The sequence below is a fragment of the Canis lupus genome, chromosome 22 (genome assembly GCF_048164855.1).
Source record: "Canis lupus baileyi chromosome 22, mCanLup2.hap1, whole genome shotgun sequence".
NCBI lineage: Eukaryota > Metazoa > Chordata > Mammalia > Carnivora > Canidae > Canis > Canis lupus.
The window spans coordinates 14,938,974-14,956,154 of record NC_132859.1 but is presented as its reverse complement, the minus strand read 5'-3'; the positions used below and the strand labels follow the sequence as shown (position 1 = coordinate 14,956,154).

Below are 17,181 nucleotides of genomic sequence, written 5' to 3'. Positions count from 1 at the left end.
TCAAATGTCGTATGACATCAGAGCATTTTAAAATTCAAGAACATACATATCAGAAATAATACATTAAACCACGTGATGCAAAATGAGATGGAAGAGGTGGGTAAGGAGCTTTTTTTTCCTTTAGGTTACAAAACTAGTCATAAAAGAGTAAAAAATTTCCTTGTTTTCCCCATCATAAAAGTTTATTTTTCTTTCAAAGTGAAATATCTCCTCTTTTCACATGACAGAATTTAATTCTCTGTTTTTATGGCTGAATGTAGTAAATCATTTAATTGAAATAGTTTATTGTTAGAAGTTATGCATGTCACCTAACGAATCTGGTCTCTGTCTTCTAGCTGCACCAGACCCCACAGCTTTCCAAGGTCACATGAAGCCCTGAGTTGGCTGCTCTATGCAAGGTGAGCATTGTACACAGATACCCACCTTCTTCTGTATTGCTTAGGTTTCTCCTGCCTTTACTTTGCATATCAGAAAAGCATAATTTTAGATTAAGTTTTGATGATTGATAGTCATCATTTAAAAGCTAGGACTTTTTGATCAGTTCATTGTGCCAGGAACTATTTGGGATTTAAATTTCTAAAGAACCAACCCAAGAACCAACACTGATTATTTCTGCTTTCAGATGAGACTGATGCTCAGAGATGTTAAGTAACTTGCTGAAGATCACACAGCTAGGACTCCCTAGTACTGAGATTCCGCTCTCCCAAGCAGTGCTATAGTTAGTGCTTATAACTGTTGGGTCACATCTAAATCCAAGTTTTCTGGTACTTTTCCCCGTTGGCACAGGGTATCCTGAATGTGCCTAGCACTTGACTCTGCTTCTAAAGTTAAGGATACAGTGCTGTTCTTTATAATTGGACCTACAGTTACTGTTTCATCAAGTTGTGAAAAGCCCTGGACCCTAATTGTTAGTAATCACACAAAGTGTTCCATTTGAAACAGACCTCTTTTTTTTTTTTTTTTTTCAGGTGGCTAAAACTTAAAAACAATGATACTCTGTTTTTAATTGCCAGTAGGCCACACGTAGTCATTTTATAACTTCTATAACTTGGTGTTCAGATATTATAAAAATTCTGCTCTCATCAGTCAGATAATTTTTAGTGAATAAGAGAGTGAGGTGTTTGTGTGTGTTTTTTGTTTTGTTTTGTTTTGTTTTACATAGATGATCTATGGGATTACTGATTAGGAAACAAACAAACCTAAGAACAATGCCACTTAGTGACAAACTAGGTAAAGAAGGGTTAATTTTGTGCTGCTCAATAAGGTAGTCACTGTCTACTGAGTATTTGAAATGTAGATAGTTTGAATTGAGTTGTGTGCTAAGTGTCAAATACAAACATATTTTCAACCTCAGGACGTAAAAAAAAGATGTAAAATATCTCATTAGCAACTTTTATATCAATTACAATGTTGAAATGATAATATTTTGCATACACTGGGCTAAATAAAATATTAAACTTAATTTTACTTGTTTTTTTCTTTTTCATTACCTTTTTTATTGTGGCTACTAGAAAATCTTAAATTTTATGCGTGGCTTCGCATGTTTCTAGTGGACAGTGCTGGGTGAGGTGGTTATCAGAGATAAAGGAAAGTATCAGTCCAGGTGGAATCAAGCAGCTCACAGCATGTATATTTCATCAGTGGAAAGCATTCTTTTTCTCAGTGGTAAGATTAAATATCCACATGATGACAATTCTCCCATTTTCTCAAAGTTCTCCCCCTTAGATTGCCATTGTATTCATAAGAACCACAGGAAAAGGCACTTCTTCCTGAAGAGAGATTCTCAGACTGATTTTTCACTACTCAGAAATGACAGGATGACATATCAAGCACAACAGCAACAACAAAAAAGTACCAACGTTTCTTGTGTGGGGTTCAAAGCGGATGGTGGGGTTCTGAGCCATAGTCACCGGAGTGGATCACCCATCTCTACCATACGGGTGATGGTTTACAGCGCAGCAGTGCAAAGCCAAAGGGCACCCACGAGTTCATTACATAATTCTTGGTAGCATGAGGCCAAGCGTGTAGCTGCTCTGGGGAACGGTGGGCAGGCTCTGACAGGCACACCGAGGTGGTTATGACGATGTTTTGACAGAGTGTGTGCTAGAAGTTGTTTGTTTGGAAAAAGACTGACCAGCTTTTTTTCCCCTCCTCCTTTCTCTCTCTTTTTTCCCCTTAAACACTCTGGCATAATACTGAATGACTTTGTTTTTAAGCTGCCTTAGCCTTGCTTTGTGAAGAAAAAGCCTGAGTACTCTTTCCCTGTAGGACACAAGTGTTATTTTTGGAGCAGAGGTTCTTAGCCTGATCTCTGTCTAAACCAATTTCTGTTCTCTGTGAGGTCGTGGTCTGGGGCGGCTCTGAGTGATCTCCGTGGAGGGAAGCTTCCTGGCTTCGTGAGGGAGTATTGGCAAAGATGTCGAGGGGCCGCGCCTGAAACTGCACTGCTCTGGGGCTCAACGCGGAAGAAGGCTCCTTCACATTCAGATGCCACTCAATAGATTGTGTCCTCAGGACAGTTGCAACCACATGTGGAGAAGTGGTGTTTTTTTTCTGCTTATGTCACTTCATGGGATGTTTTGGGTCAAGATGACCCCCGCCCCTCCTTTTCTTAGCCTAGTACTTTAGTTCTCAGACTCCTGGGAACTAGGAAAGCCATAACTGGACAGTCTCTACAGGCTGTTCAGCGTGCAACTGGCTGTGAGAAAGCCACAGCCCACTCTGAAGGCCACAACGTGAGTCCCCGAGGGCCTCTGGGAACATGTCTCAGGACTCAAAGTTCAGAGCATCCCCTTCTGAAACCTGCTCTGAGTCGGGCTGCTAGAAGAAAACCTCTCCTACCTCTCACAGTTCCTCTTCCTGACCTGGCATTCCTAGGAGTTTACATAGCTTGAGCCTGGTAGGAGTCATGTAAAATTAGAAACAGTTTAATACAATAATGCTGTGAGCAACAAATAGTATGCCACCTTATCATGACTCCTTTCCTTTGGAAAGTGGTAGCTGTGTATTCAGGGAGCCAGTGTGTGTGGAAAAGGCCCCCATGAAGAACAAGTAGCCCCCGCAGGTATCTCAGGCTGCTTTCCTCCTGGTGGATGGGAGCATGACCTGCGGTGTGCCCTTCCCTGGCCAGCTATACATAGCCAGCAAAGCTTCTTACGAGAGAAACGTCTTTCTGTACCCTCCACCAGTCCCACCCGCAGACTAGGAGACTTGCTGTAAATCCTCTGGAAGCTACTGAACCTGCAAGGGAAACCAGCCAGTGGACCCCAGACCCGACCAAGTCTCCACCACAGCCTTCCCTCCTTCCTTTTCTTTTCCTGGGAGCATACCCTGTGTCCAGCCATGGTCGACATGGGGGGTCTGGACAACCTGATCGCCAACACGGCCTACCTACAGGCCCGGAAGACCTCGGATGGAGACAGCAGGGAGCTGCAGCGGCGGCGCCGGAGCCTGGCACTGCCCGGGCCACAGTGCTGTACCCAGCTCCGCCAGTCCCTGCCCCAGGACTTCAACAACCTGTGCGAGCAGCAGCCCATCGGCCGCCGCCTCTTTCGGGACTTCCTGGCCACAGTGCCCCCGTACCAAGGGGCCGTGGCCTTCCTAGAGGAGGTGCAGAGCTGGGAGCTGGCTGAGGAGGGCCCCGTCAAGGGCAGCATGCTGCAGGGGCTGGTGGCCACTTGTGTGGCTGCCCCTGCTCCAGGGCACCCGCACCCCTTCCTTAGCCCGGCTCTGGCCACCAAGTGCCAAGCAACTACCACCGAGGAAGAGCAGAGAGTCCTGGTAGCACAGGCCAAGGCTGAGGTCATGACCTTCTTGCAGGACCAGCCCTTCCAGGATTTCCTGGCCAGCCCTTTCTATGACAAGTTTCTACAGTGGAAAGTCTTTGAGATGCAACCGGTGTCAGAAAAGTACTTCACTGAATTCCGCGTCCTGGGGAAAGGTGGTTTTGGGGAGGTAAGTGTCTCAGAATGGCCACAGTGGAAGGTGAAGTACACAGCATAAAAGGAGTTTGTTTTGCCTTAAAAAAAAAAATTCTTAAGAGAACTCACTAGAATGAATTTCAGTGCCGCCTGTGGAGAATTCCTAGCTCGCTCTCACATCTTTTTTTTTCTGGTCGCCACGTGAAATAAAATGAGAGTGGCATAGGAAAGACAAACAAAATGTGGAGTTGGCCAAGAATCTTTATCATGGGGTCCACGCCAGAAGAACTCTGACGTGCCCCGGACGCTTTGGAGAATGATCACAATACACGACAGCGGGAGCTCTCCCTTTCTCCTTAATTGTGGCAATGGATGTAATTTGAGAAAAACTTCAGAAATCTGAGAAAACACTTATCTTGAAGTAAAGTCTAGAATCAGTTTTATACACACTGCTGTGATCGGCTCTTTCTTTTTTTTAAGTAGAAAAACATTTTTTAGTAGATGTGCTGCCGAAGTGAGCGCTCAAAAATTTTTCTGAGGTAAAGTTCACATGACATAAAATTAACCACTAACCATTTTTAAAGCATACAATTCAGTGGCATTTAGGACATTTGTAAAAATGTTGTGTAACCATCACCTCTGTGTAGCCCCAAGACATTTGCTTCACCCCCCATTAGCAGGTACCCCCCCATTCCCCTCCCCCCGACCCCTGACAACCATTGATCTATTTTGTGTCTCCATGGTTTTGCCTACTCTGATGTTTTGTGCCACTGGAGTCATGCAATATGTGACCTTTTGTATGTGGCTTCTTTCACTGAGCGTAGTGTTCTGGAGGTTCATTCACGTTATGGATTTATCAGTACTTCATTCCTTTTTTATAGCTGAATATTCTATTGTGTGGGTATGCTACATTTCACTTATCCATTCATCTGTTGATGGACACCTGGGTCGTTTCCACCTTTTGACTATCGTGAGCAGTGCTGCTGTGAACTTTCATGTACATGTACTTGAATACCTGTTTTCACTGCTCTTGTCTATATGCCCAGAAGTAGAATTGCTGGGGTGTGTGGCAGTTCTATGTTTAGCTTTTAGAGGAACCACCAAAATCTTCTACATTTTAGGTTCCCACCAGCAATGCATGAGGCTTCCAGTTTTTCTCCATTCTTGCTGACACTTGCTATTCCCTGTTACTTTTCATTATGGCTCACCTCGTGGGAGGGGCAGTGGTACCTCACTGGGGTCCCAGCTCTTTCCTGAAGAACCCCTCTTACTTATGGCTTCTCTTTTCTCCAAAGCCTGCCATCTCTGCACCTCTCCTGATTTCTGCCCTTCCACACCCCGAATCAACCTTGCCCCATTTCCTTCCAGTGCTTTCTACTGCTACCTCATCATCTCCCTTTCTTTCTCTCCTTAAGGTATGTGCTGTCCAAGTGAGAAACACTGGTAAGATGTATGCCTGTAAGAAACTGGACAAGAAGCGGCTGAAGAAGAAAAATGGTGAGAAAATGGCTCTTTCAGAAAAGGAAATCTTGGAAAGGGTCAGCAGCCCTTTCATCGTCTCTCTGGCCTATGCCTTTGAGAGCAAGTCCCATCTCTGTCTGGTCATGAGCCTGATGAATGGCGGAGACCTCAAGTTCCACATCTACAGTGTAGGCACACGGGGCCTGGACATGAGCAGGGTGGTCTTCTACTCTGCCCAGATGACCTGCGGACTGTTGCACCTACACTCTCTCGGCATTGTCTACCGGGACATGAAGCCTGAGAATGTGCTTCTGGATGACCTCGGCAACTGCAGGCTGTCTGACCTGGGCCTGGCCGTGCAGATCCAGGATGGCAAGCCTGTCACACAGAGGGTGAGTGGCTCTCATTGGTCCCAAGGGTGGTGCACAGAGTCGGAGAAGAGGGAAGAGGGCTGATTTATTCCCAGGGCAAACAGAGCCTTGGACATAATTCTTCTAATTTCCTTCTTCCTAAAGCCCTTATGTTGTCATTTTGCCTTAAGGGGAGTGATGTAAGAGGATTAGCTTAACTGGCTATTTGGGGGCTACTTTGCTCTCTTCTCCTGGTAGGCACAGGGAGCCTTCCTTGTGAGTTAGAGAGATGGTCTGTGCTTTCATGGCAAGATGGAAAGAGCTGAATCATAGTCGGCAGCTACTATGTTTCACCAATAACCACCTTCCCAGTGCCATGATCCTGAACCAATAGAGCCTTGGTTTCCTCCTCTGGAAAATTTTAGGGGCTGGGTCCTAAAATTCTGAGGTCCTAGGAGGTAAACTTTAATAGGATAAGAAAAAGATGAAATCCCTAAGAGCACATTAAAGTAAATATCTCCTTTCCCACTGAGTACAGATGGGGGGATGTTTTACTTTGGATAAAGGTGAGATTTTGTTTTGTTTTGTTTTTTAAAGATTTTATTTATTTATTCATGAGTGACAGAGAGATAGAGAGAGAGGCAGAGACACAGGCAGAGACACAGGGAGAAGCAGGCCCCATGCAAGGAGCCTGATGTGGGACTCGATCCCAGGTTTCCAGGATCACACCCTGGGCTGCAGGCGACGCTAAACCACTGCACCGCAGGGGCTGCCCAAAGGTGAGATTTTGAATGAAAATGTATAGAAGAGAACATAGAATTGATACTTATTTTGATCAATTTGGTTCAAAGTGGCTTGCAGAGAATTCTTTGATTAAAAGGGTATTAATTCTTTGATTAACAAAGCAATTATGTTAAGTAAACAATACAAAATCTCCAAGATTCTGATAGGTCTTTACCACTGAGTTTCTGTGCACAAAGGTCGGAGAATGCTCAGGAAGACAAGGGCCCAAGACAGGCTCTTAAATATTTGCTTGAAACTTTGTCTTTGTACGGTTTCCAACTTATAAGGCAGGATAATCAGGCAAGGAAGTGATAAAAATCATGGCAAATTTGGAAGAGTGCAGGTGATTTTATATGGCTGTAACATAAGAGGTGTTGACAAGATGTGTAGGGTTCAGATCATGCAAAGTCATTGGAATGCTTTCTTGTGGGGGCCAAAGAGCCATTGAAGGGTTTTGGTTTTTTTTTTTTAATATTTTTTCTTTCCACTTTTTAAAAAAAGATTTATTTATTTATTTATTTATTCATGAGAGCCAGAGAGAGAAAGAGAGACAAAGACACAGGCAAAGGGAGAAGCAGGCCCCATGCAGGGAGCCCGACGTGGGAGTCGATCCTGGGACTGGATCACGCCCTAGGCCGAAGGCAGGCACTAGGGATCCCCCCCATTGAAGGGTTTTAAGAAGGGGAATGACATGAGTAGATTTGCATCTTTAAAAGACCAATTTGAGTTGTGGATGGGAGGCAGAGGACCTAGTTAGGAGGCTAATACAGTGCCCCAAGGAGAGATGGTGGGTACCTGTAGAAAACAGTAAAATTGAAGATGTGGAAGCCACATCTTCAATTGGTGCCATTGGAAAGAGACCTGCTAGGATGTTAAGACCAGCTGGGTATTAAGGTGAAGAACAGAGAGGGTCTCTAGCTCTAGTGACTGGAAAGAAGAGCAGAATTGTGGAAAAGCTGGCCAACTCAGTGATGATTGTGTGGGTTATGAGGCAGGCAGGTAGGGATATTCCCTGGGCATTTAGACCTATAGGTGTGGTGCTTTGGAGAGAGGTCTGGGCTAGATATTGGCATTTGGAGTCATTGTGACTTGGAAAGCATCAGGTACCACTGAGTCATTTGGGAAACAGTGAAGGGATGAGGAAGAGGTTTTTAACCTTGAAGAAGTTAAAGAAATAGGATGAGAGGTAGGAGTGGTGTAGTCATGGGAGCTGTATCAGTTAAGGGTTGATTTCAGCAGCATATCTTAGAAAACCAAAATAGCAGTGGATTAAATCAGACAGGGGTTTATTTTCCTTATGTAACAAGAAATGTGGAGATTAGTGGTGCTGGCAGGTGTTGCAGGATGATGAGATCAATATCTCTGGGATTTTGGCATTTTCCATGTGCTATAACCACCTGAATTTGGAAGAGATCCTAAGCTCCAAATAAGACTACAGCCCAGCAGACATTTTGACTTGGCTCTTGTAAGATCCTAACCAAAGAACCTTACCATGCTATGCCCAAACTTTTTTTTTTTTTAATATTTTATTTATTTACTCATGAGAGACACAGAGACAGAGACATAGACAGAGGGAGAAGCAGGCTTCATGCAGGAAGCCTGATGTGGGACTCGATCCCAGAGTCCTGGTATTATGCCCTGAGCCAAAGGCAGATGCTCAACCACTGAGCCACCCAAGCATCCCTATGCCCAAACTTCTGACCTAACAGAACCATGAGCTAATAAAAGAAGGTAGCTGGGGGAAAGATTTTTTGTAAGATAGCATCAAAATTAATAAAGAAGATAGCAAGGTGCTGGACATTTTTTTTTAAGGTGCTGGACATTGTTAGAGGGACAATGTTTTCCTTTCCCAGAGGGCTTAAAATATGTACCATCTATTATAATAGAACTTGAGACTGTAATAGAATTTGAAACTCTGGACTTGATTCTTCCAAGTGGGTAATTCTTCCCTAGGTAGAGGCTAGTCATCCTTGGAAGGGCACAAACCCTTTCAGGCTATTAAAGGACACTTGGTGAAGCACTGTGGACATTGCTCTATAGGCAACAGGGAGCTACCAAAGGTTTTTCAAGAAGAAAGTGGCATGACTGGAGTGATTCTTAGGAAGATGATTTGGACACTATGTAAGATGAATTAAAGGAGAAAGAGACTGGGGTTGGAGGACCTGCAAGCAGCTACTGGAAGGATCCACACAGGAGGTAATATGGGTTGAGGAAAGGCCTTGGGCTCTGAACAGTAATATGTCTACAGTTCAGCATCCTTCCCCCACACCTCACTGGCCTCTCACCTAAGCTCCATCAAGACCCACACCTGAACTTACTTCTCTTAAAATGTGGCTGTCCTCAGTGGAGGGGATGAAGGTAGCACAGAACCACTCCTAGAATGTTGTGACAGAAGGAGGACCCTCAGGGAAGAAAGACATGGGTGATTCTGCTCAGGTGTGAGAAAGATCAAGGCAGACATACCTGGAGAGGCAGAGATGCCTAAGAGTGCTGGCTTGGGAGGCAGAAAACCTGGGTCCCTGTCCCAGCTGTGTCAGTGACTTCTGTCTGCCATCTTAGGTAGGCCACAGGACTTCCTTCATCTCCAAGTTTTATGAGCCTATGAGATAGTCTTTTAATTATTTTGGGGGAAAAGACTTATAAATTCACAAGATTACCATATGGAATAAGTTACTATGATTTAATAGACTATCAGTCAGTGTTCTTTTTTCTTTTTTTAAATTTATTTAAGAGAGAGAGATAGCAAGTGAGAACATGAGTAGGGGCAGGGGAGAGGGAAAAGCAGACTCCCCAGTGAGCAGGGAGTCTGATGCAGGCCTCCATCCAGGACCCTGGGATCATGACCTGAGCTGAAGGTAGATGCTTAACCGACTCAGCCACCCAGATACCCCTCAGTCAGGGATCTTATGAGACAAAATGAAGTTATTTAAGAAATTAAATTAATGGTTTTCATAACTAAGAAGCTCAAAGTCTTGGCTTAATCCAGGTACCTGAGCAGTAGATTCCCTGAGAATCTCTCCCTCTGTTTCTCTGCTCAGCTGTCCTTGATGTTAGCCTCACTCTTATTCAGATGATCCTCGCATAGAGGCCACCAGCATCTCCATCCATATCCTACCAACTGAGCAACCCCCTAGAAAGAAAACACTTCTTTACAAATAGTTCTTTCACATTTCCCGGTGAAGACTCTCAATGGACAACTCAGATCACATGCCCAACCACAACCAATTCCACTGGCCAGAATGAGATCACTGCTGCTCCCAGGAACCAGGGAGAAAGTCTGTCCCATCTAAATCTTATGGACTGACAGCAGAAGAATGTGTTCTCCAAAGGAAAATCAGGATGGAAAAGAATGAGAAATGGATGTCAGCTAGGCAAAAAGAGTGGATACCCCTAATAACTGTTGTTATCTCTATGGTTTGAGAAGTTTGAAAGGTTTCTGACCCCTTAATCAAGAGACGATGGATCTAGATCCTTTATAAGAAGATTCTATGAGGTAGGAATATCATTAGCTCCATCTTAGAGCTGGGGAAATTGAGACTCAGAGAGGTTAAGTTACCCACTCAGAGTCACATTGCTAATATGTGATATGAATGCAGGTACATCAGATTCAAAGGCACTTACAGTTTTGATTCTACCTTATTAAATTCACACAGAGAGCAGGACGTGGCCTATGGTCTTTAATGCTATAGAAGGCTTTTCTCTCGGTACAACTCAGAGTAAGTACATGTGATGACATTAGCTTATCTTCCTCAGGCTGCTCTGATGTGGATACCGACCACTAGTCTAGTTGAACCTCTGATAGTTAAGACTTCAAACAGGAGAACCCCACCTACACAAGGAACGATGTGACTAATGTTTCAGAGCCAGCCTCCTACACATAGGCACAATATAAATAAACATGGTCCCAGCCACTGTCTATGTTCACTTTTAATAAATGTGATAAGCACTCCCGCCTGTTCTCAGCTGACATCTACATGCATACAATAAAACTAATTCATATCACTTTTTTAGAGACTCCAAGAAAATATAATAGGAAAATTGGCCAGTGGGGTTCATGCTGGGACTTTCAAACTCTGCATTCTAAGCAGAGAACAATGACCTTCAGATTTTATGGAACATGAATCCTTAAGACGTGTTCCTTTGTCAGGAACGGGAATGAAGTTAGGACAGTGACCCAAAAGCTTGTGACACATTTGGTTACCTTAGCCTGCCCTGAAGCTTCTGACCAACTCCTTATTTTCAGGGGGCTACTAGGTGACAGAGGCCAGGTATTATATTTATTTTGAAGCCTCTATTGTCCTGAATACAATGCTAGAGACACACTGAATAAGTGATCTTTAAAAGATCTCAGCAAGTGTTTCATCGAAATTAACACCTACTTACCTTATGATCTTTATGACCCTGCTCCAAAATTCTTTCTCTGAGAATTTATTTCTGAGAAACAGTTTAAGAGCCTTATAGGAGAAGAATTCTAGTTACTTCCTGGTCACACACTGGTCTCCACCAAAATTATAACCACAATCATCAACTAAATTTAGTTCCTACTAATTTTTGACCACTACCAAAAACTTCAAATCCATTCTCAAAGTATTTATCACTGTTGAGGGCACTCAAAAATATTCATTAAAGCCTTAGAATTATTTTTAACATCTCTTCATTCAAAAGGCAGTCATTCTTCACTCACTCCTTCGCTCACAGTTTATGTATTGAGCATTTCCCACATGCCAGGACTATGCTAAACCTAAAGCATAGAATGATGAGCAAAAAATGGACATGATTTCCTGCCCTCGTGGAATTTACTCTAATGGAGAAGATAGAACTTAATAATCACTCACAAGAATTTAGTTTCAATTATGATAAATGCTGTGAAGATGTGGTACATGGGGCTCTCCAAGGAGGATCTGACTTAATTTGTGAGGATCGGAGAGTTAACCATAAGGGAAATACAACTTAACCTGATATCTGAGGGATATCAGCAAAGTCCTTGGAGCAGTGCCTTGGGCTGCGTTCCTTGGAAATAGACTTGGAGACACATCTCCATGTGGAAGACTTATTAGGGTGCATTCTCAGGAGATAGGTGCATGAGAGAAAGGCAGGATTGGGCAGAAGGGGAAGCTGATCCACAATGAAGTGGAACCAAGACCTCAGTAAATCCTTCAACAAGCTCTTGAATCAGGATGGCCCTTCAGAGTTGTTCCAGACAGGTCAGAGTTTAGGTTTTTGTATTCCTCCAGGGGCTAGTCAGTGACCTTAGCCAGCTGCTGGCAGGGGGCAGCGTGGGCCAGGTGGTTGCCTGAAGAGGAGACCAGTGCCCAGGGTAGGTGCAGCCATCAGCCACCACATCACCACTGCTGTGAGCCATCAGCAGTCAGTGGTCCCAGCTGGGGCTGTCTACATCATTTTCCAGGATCCTCATGAATTGCAAATGGGGGACCTTCATCCAAATATCAGCAAAAAGCTCTCTCGTTTCTTCCATGATTAATCTTGTTGAAAGTCATGGTGGAAAGTCACACTCCCTTAGGCTTAGAGAGAAGAGTAAGGGAGGATCCTCAGAGGCACGGCCCCCTCCTCCTCCACCAAGTGGGCCTGAGGAAGCATGAGCCTGAGCCCAACCCTGAGCCCAGCCCTGCACCAGAAGGGCACCCAGCCTGACGTAGGATCACGGTGTCAGGAAGGGCTTCCAGGAGGAAATGACAACAAAGTTGACTTACAAGGCAAATGGAAGCTAGGCAGGTAAGGAGGAAAGAGAATGGGCTAGACAGAAGGGCCAGCATAGGTCACGGTCCTCAACTGAGTGCAATTCTGCCCCCCAGGGGACTTTTGGCAGTCTCTGCAGCCATTTTGGTTGTCCTGATGGGGGAAATGGTACTGGCATCTAGTGGGTAGAGGCCAGGGATGCCGCTTAACACCTTACGGGGCACCGCACAGCCCCCATCACAGAGAATGATCTGGCCCACAGTGTCCATACTGTCACAGTTGAAAAATCCTTCTGAGCTAAAATCCTGGAACAAGAGGCCTGGGGCTCAGGCATGGAATGGAGTGACTCTGCAGCTGCTTAGAATGTGGAGTCACAGGGTAGGAAGGGTGACAAAGGGTGCAACTGAAGAGCATAGCAGATGTCAGTCCCTAGGAGGTTGGAGGAGTCAGACAACGCACTCAGTGCCCAGGGTGTCAGGGAGCCATTGAAGGCTTTCAGGAAGGAACATGACAAAAGCAGCCTTAGAAAGACACTCAGGAAGGAGTTGGGATGAGAGTAAATAGGAGGGAGTGAAACAGAGGGCCTGGGACCTGGGGGTCCCTCATGGCACAGTGTTCAGTGAATTATAGGAGTGAGAAGAGAGCACCAGGCGGTCTACAGGGGTGGTAGGAGGGGACTATCATGCAGGATGATACAATCAGGGACCAAAAAGTTGCATCATCGTTGTTGATATGGACACATGCTGGAAGCTCAGAGCATCCATTGAGATTCAGTGCTGCTGATGAAATATGGCCCGCAGACCTGACCAGATGGAAGGTGTGTGTGTACCAGTCCTGGTTCTGCCACTTATTATGGCTACTGTGTACAAATGCCCGGCTGACCCCTCCCATGGGGCACCTGGCCATAGAGACACTGAGGACTGTGGGCCAACCCATGCTCTACACAGCAAGCCATGCAGAGTGCCTTCTTCTAATTGGCACAGACATGCCACTTAGTCTGACCATAGCCCTGCACTTGACCCCAGGCAAGTCATGCCTCTTCAGTGAGCCTGGTTAATACCATCCGCGTCTTAGAGCTTGATGAGAAGATTAAGAAACAAGAGAGATAAATGCCTAGCAGAGGGTCAGCCCTTCGTAGGCACTCAGTTGCTCTGATTTTCCTACCAGAAGCCAGGTACCAGACCCTTAAGTCACAACCCCTCGTGTTGCAGTGTTTCTGCCTCACCTGTCGGGCACTGGCACTGTAGCTTCTCAGGTGACCTTTGCACCTGTGCTTTGTTCTTTGTGAGGCACAAGGAGCCAGCAGGACCCCAGGGCTGCAGTGAGTACAGTGGGCTGGGGGCACGCAGCTCCCCTTTAGACTGAGCCAAGCAGATACACACAGTTGCCTTGCTTCCTCACATCCTAGAGACACTGTGGAAAATATGCCCGAGACTGCTGCTGGAGAGATCCAGGGAACATGAAACCACCATCGAACACATTCCAGTGGAAGAATCACAACTATTGATCTCTGCCCATGTGCCAGGCCCTGCCTTTCAATCTGATGGAATCTTAGAGACTTTGGAGTTTTTCTTCTTGTGTAGCCGTCCTGCCTAAGACAACCAGAACCCAGGCTTGCTGACCATGGTCTCTAATACCTGTTGAGGGCCTGCTGTGTGCCAAGCTTTGGGGAGGTACTCAGTGTGTTTTATCACTTTAATCCTTATCATGGCCCTATGAAGTAGGAGCTGTGAGACTCAGAGGTTGAGTAACTGGCTGGGGGTGACCAGCTAGTAATTGGAAGAGCAGAGATCCAAATCACGGCAGATCGATGTCAGGCTGTATAGCTGTGGACAGCGTTATTGCAGAAACCTCTCTTTAGGATCCCATGCAGTGTCTCTCTGAAATGGGTGTCCTCCCAAGGGTGTCAGAAAGGGCAGGAAGCTACCTCTGGTGAGGCTCCTGCTGCCCACCTAGGAAGTGGCAGAAAGCAGACAAGGAGCAAAAGCAGGCACTGTGGAGGCTGCAGCCTGGGGCTGAGCATGCAGGCGGAGCCTCAGAGCTAAATCCCCTGGGGTCTCAGGCCGCATTCCTCTGAGGTCTGCAAAGGCCACCGCTTAAAGGCGCAGAGGAGCAGCTGGGAACAAGAACAAAGCGGCCAGGCCCCCCTCGGAGGAAGGAAGGAGCGAGCCCCAGGAAACAGCTGATAGCGCTAAGCTCAGCTTGTTTTTTTCCTCTGCTCAACAGTTCTCCTGCCACGGCAAACAAAAGATGTACATTCTGATTCCCTCTTCTGTTTGGATTGTGCTGTCGAGTGGATCTGGTTTGTGATGAGCTGGGGGGAAGAGGCATCCGCGGGCAGTTTCTTGCTCCGCTGGCCAGTTAGCTGGGCCACCGCCGACAAATGCAGAGAGCTTCCTTTTCTGCATCTTTCTCCCTGCCCGGTCATCAAATCCAGCTTGGCCTGGCCACACCAGGGGCACGGTGTTGGCTGGCACTTCTTCCAGTGATTAAGCTTGCCAACTTTTCAGATCCAGTGGGTGCTGGAGGTTTACTGGTGACCTTGACCTTGAAGGACCTGCACGTAAACATGCATGCGTTCACACACACAGTCTTTCATGGATGTATAAAACCATTAAGATGTGAACTGTGCCCTCTCCGTCCCAGGGAAAGGCCCCTTCCTGTTCTCAATACTGCCAAGGTCACAGTCCACTGCTGTCCAGAGTCACACTGGGACTGTTCAGAGTGCTGAATCCGCCCAGTTTGGCCCTGCCACTTGGCTCCCATAGGACCAGGGGTAAGAGTGACAACAGCTACAGGGTCAGTGGAAGCCAGCATCTAACAGCAAGAGCAATGTAAGGGGTGTCTGCTCAGGTCTGGACTGGCTGGCTCTGATCCTAATCCCACCCTAGGGTGTTCACCGTCCTCAAAGTTTCAACACCTGTGGGTGTCTGGTGGTCCTGATGGGCCTACGCAATACACATGCAGCGACTGTTGTAGATGGACTTCTTGATGCCCCTTGGGGGGGAGGGGCAATATGGAAGGAGGCATTATTACTGGCTTCTTAAACTCCATGAGGTCTGATGCTTTATACCCTGCATTGCTGGGTATACCTTGTTTTGCCTGACCAGGTGTTGACTATGTGGATCCATCAAAAGGCATTATAAAACAAAAACAAAACAAAGTGAGGAAACAGAACAAAAAACATATAGAGAAAATTCCTCTAAGAGTTTTGTTGCTGCTGACATTGGGTGATCCCTATAGCTCTGGCAATGGCAGTTCTGGTCACATGGTTTGAAAGCGACTGTTTTGATGACACAGAGACTGATGTGTGGGGGCCCTTTGTGACTGCAGGAGTTAAACTGAGCTGTGAGAGGTCAGCGTGGTTGGACCCTGCCCCATGCTGCTTGGCCCGTTCTCTCCTCCCACCCCTCTCTGAGGAGGCAGTTCACATGCAGAAGACAAATGGCATAAAGGGCAGGCAATTAATTTTTTCAGCTGGAGGCTGTGTTGGAATTTGGGTGCCTAGAATCTGGCCTGCGCCTCTAATTCCATTCTTCTCTGTGAAATACCTCCACTCCTTAAGGAGGTGGTGCCCTTCAAAATTCCATCACTGACATTTTCTGTCTTTAGGGCCAAGAGGTAAATTTAGTCCTGAAAATTATTTGGAATGGGTCTAAAGCTCCCCTGTATGCTGTCTCATGCTCTTTCCATTTACCAAGAGGCTATAGTGCTGTAAAGATGGCAGGCTGATTCTTCATTTATTTCCCTGGGTTGGGAGCAACGTGGTCCTGGAGCATGGTTCAGGATCTGATCCCCACCTCCCAGCAACCTCTGTAGTGGGGAGCAGCCCAGCCAGCTTGATTAGCAGAGATACAGGCAAAGGATATTGGGAAAAGGGGAAGGGAAGCAAATCAAGCAAGAAGGACCAAGGTCTTGGTCCTTGGTAGCTGGGGAGAGGGAAGAAGAAGACTCTAAGGAGAGAAAAGAAATCCTGAAGGAAACTTGGAAGGGTAAGAAAAAGCCACCTCACCTACTTCCATAGAGGCAGTGTAACGTAGTGGTTCAAAGTGCAGGGCTGTATGTGAATCTTGGGTGGGTGACCTTGGGCAAGATTCAAGCCCTCCATAGTTCAGTTTTTTAATCTGTAAAATGGAAGATAAAATAGTTTCTATCTCATAGGCTTCTCATAAAGATGACACAAGAAATGCACATAAAGCACTTGAGAAAATATTTAGCATATAATAAGCACTTAATAAGTATTGTACATTATTATTTCCAACTTTTCCCCTAGCCTGTGTCTCACATCCTTTGTTGAGGAAATGGCATGTTCTCCACTCTCACCCTATGCCTTCTACTGAGCCACTGATGTTTATCTGGTGTCCTGATTAGCTATTTTAATCCCTAAAGTCACTCACCTCTGAAATCTGCTCATTGGAAGGATGCCACACACAGAGCAAGCTCACCATCAGTGTTGTTAAGTAGAATTTACCAATCACCACCAGTCTAAACTGCAGTTGGATGTTATCTGTAGTCTTCTTCCTGCTTTTTCCACCCCAGCAGAGGAGATTGAACTGGAGAGAAGCTGGACTCAGGAACATACACTCCAACTGAGAGGTGTAGAAAGTGAAATACTATGGAAAGGGAGGAGACCCTCAGCCCCCTCCTCACCTTAGCTTCCAGAATGAGAGCAAGTGGACTGACCCCTCTCAAATGGGGTATTATTGGAGCATCTCTCTCTGAGGAAATGGAGTAGCCTAACACAAAAGGTGTGTGGATACTCATAGGTCAGTCCCCATTGAAAGGGCTTTGCAGGATCACCCTACAGTGAAGCCCATCAGTTGACAAGCTTCTTATCCGCTTTTTCATGTTACATTCTTAGATATGAACAGTCAAAGATTGGGCCCCTGGGTGGCTCAGTAGGTTAAGCATCTGCCTTCAGCTCAGGTCACGATACCAGAATCCTGGGATCAAGTCCTGCATTGGGCTCT

At 45.9% G+C, this 17,181-nt stretch overlaps 1 protein-coding gene across 3 annotated transcripts in view; it reads left to right on the top strand.

Annotated features, from left to right (window-relative positions):
- Positions 1-2,345: 2,345 nt before the first annotated feature.
- GRK7 (G protein-coupled receptor kinase 7) overlaps positions 2,346-17,181 on the top strand; it is a 31,715-nt gene continuing 16,879 nt past the window's right edge. For all 3 annotated transcript variants that reach the window (XR_012014843.1, XM_072792443.1, XM_072792442.1), the window contains exons 1-2: positions 2,346-3,954; positions 5,336-5,773. Coding sequence is in view for 2 of the 3 variants with exons in the window: in XM_072792443.1 (XP_072648544.1) it covers positions 3,343-3,954; positions 5,336-5,773 (1,050 nt within the window). In the remaining variant the exon portion in view is untranslated. The remainder of the gene's footprint in view (positions 3,955-5,335; positions 5,774-17,181) is intronic.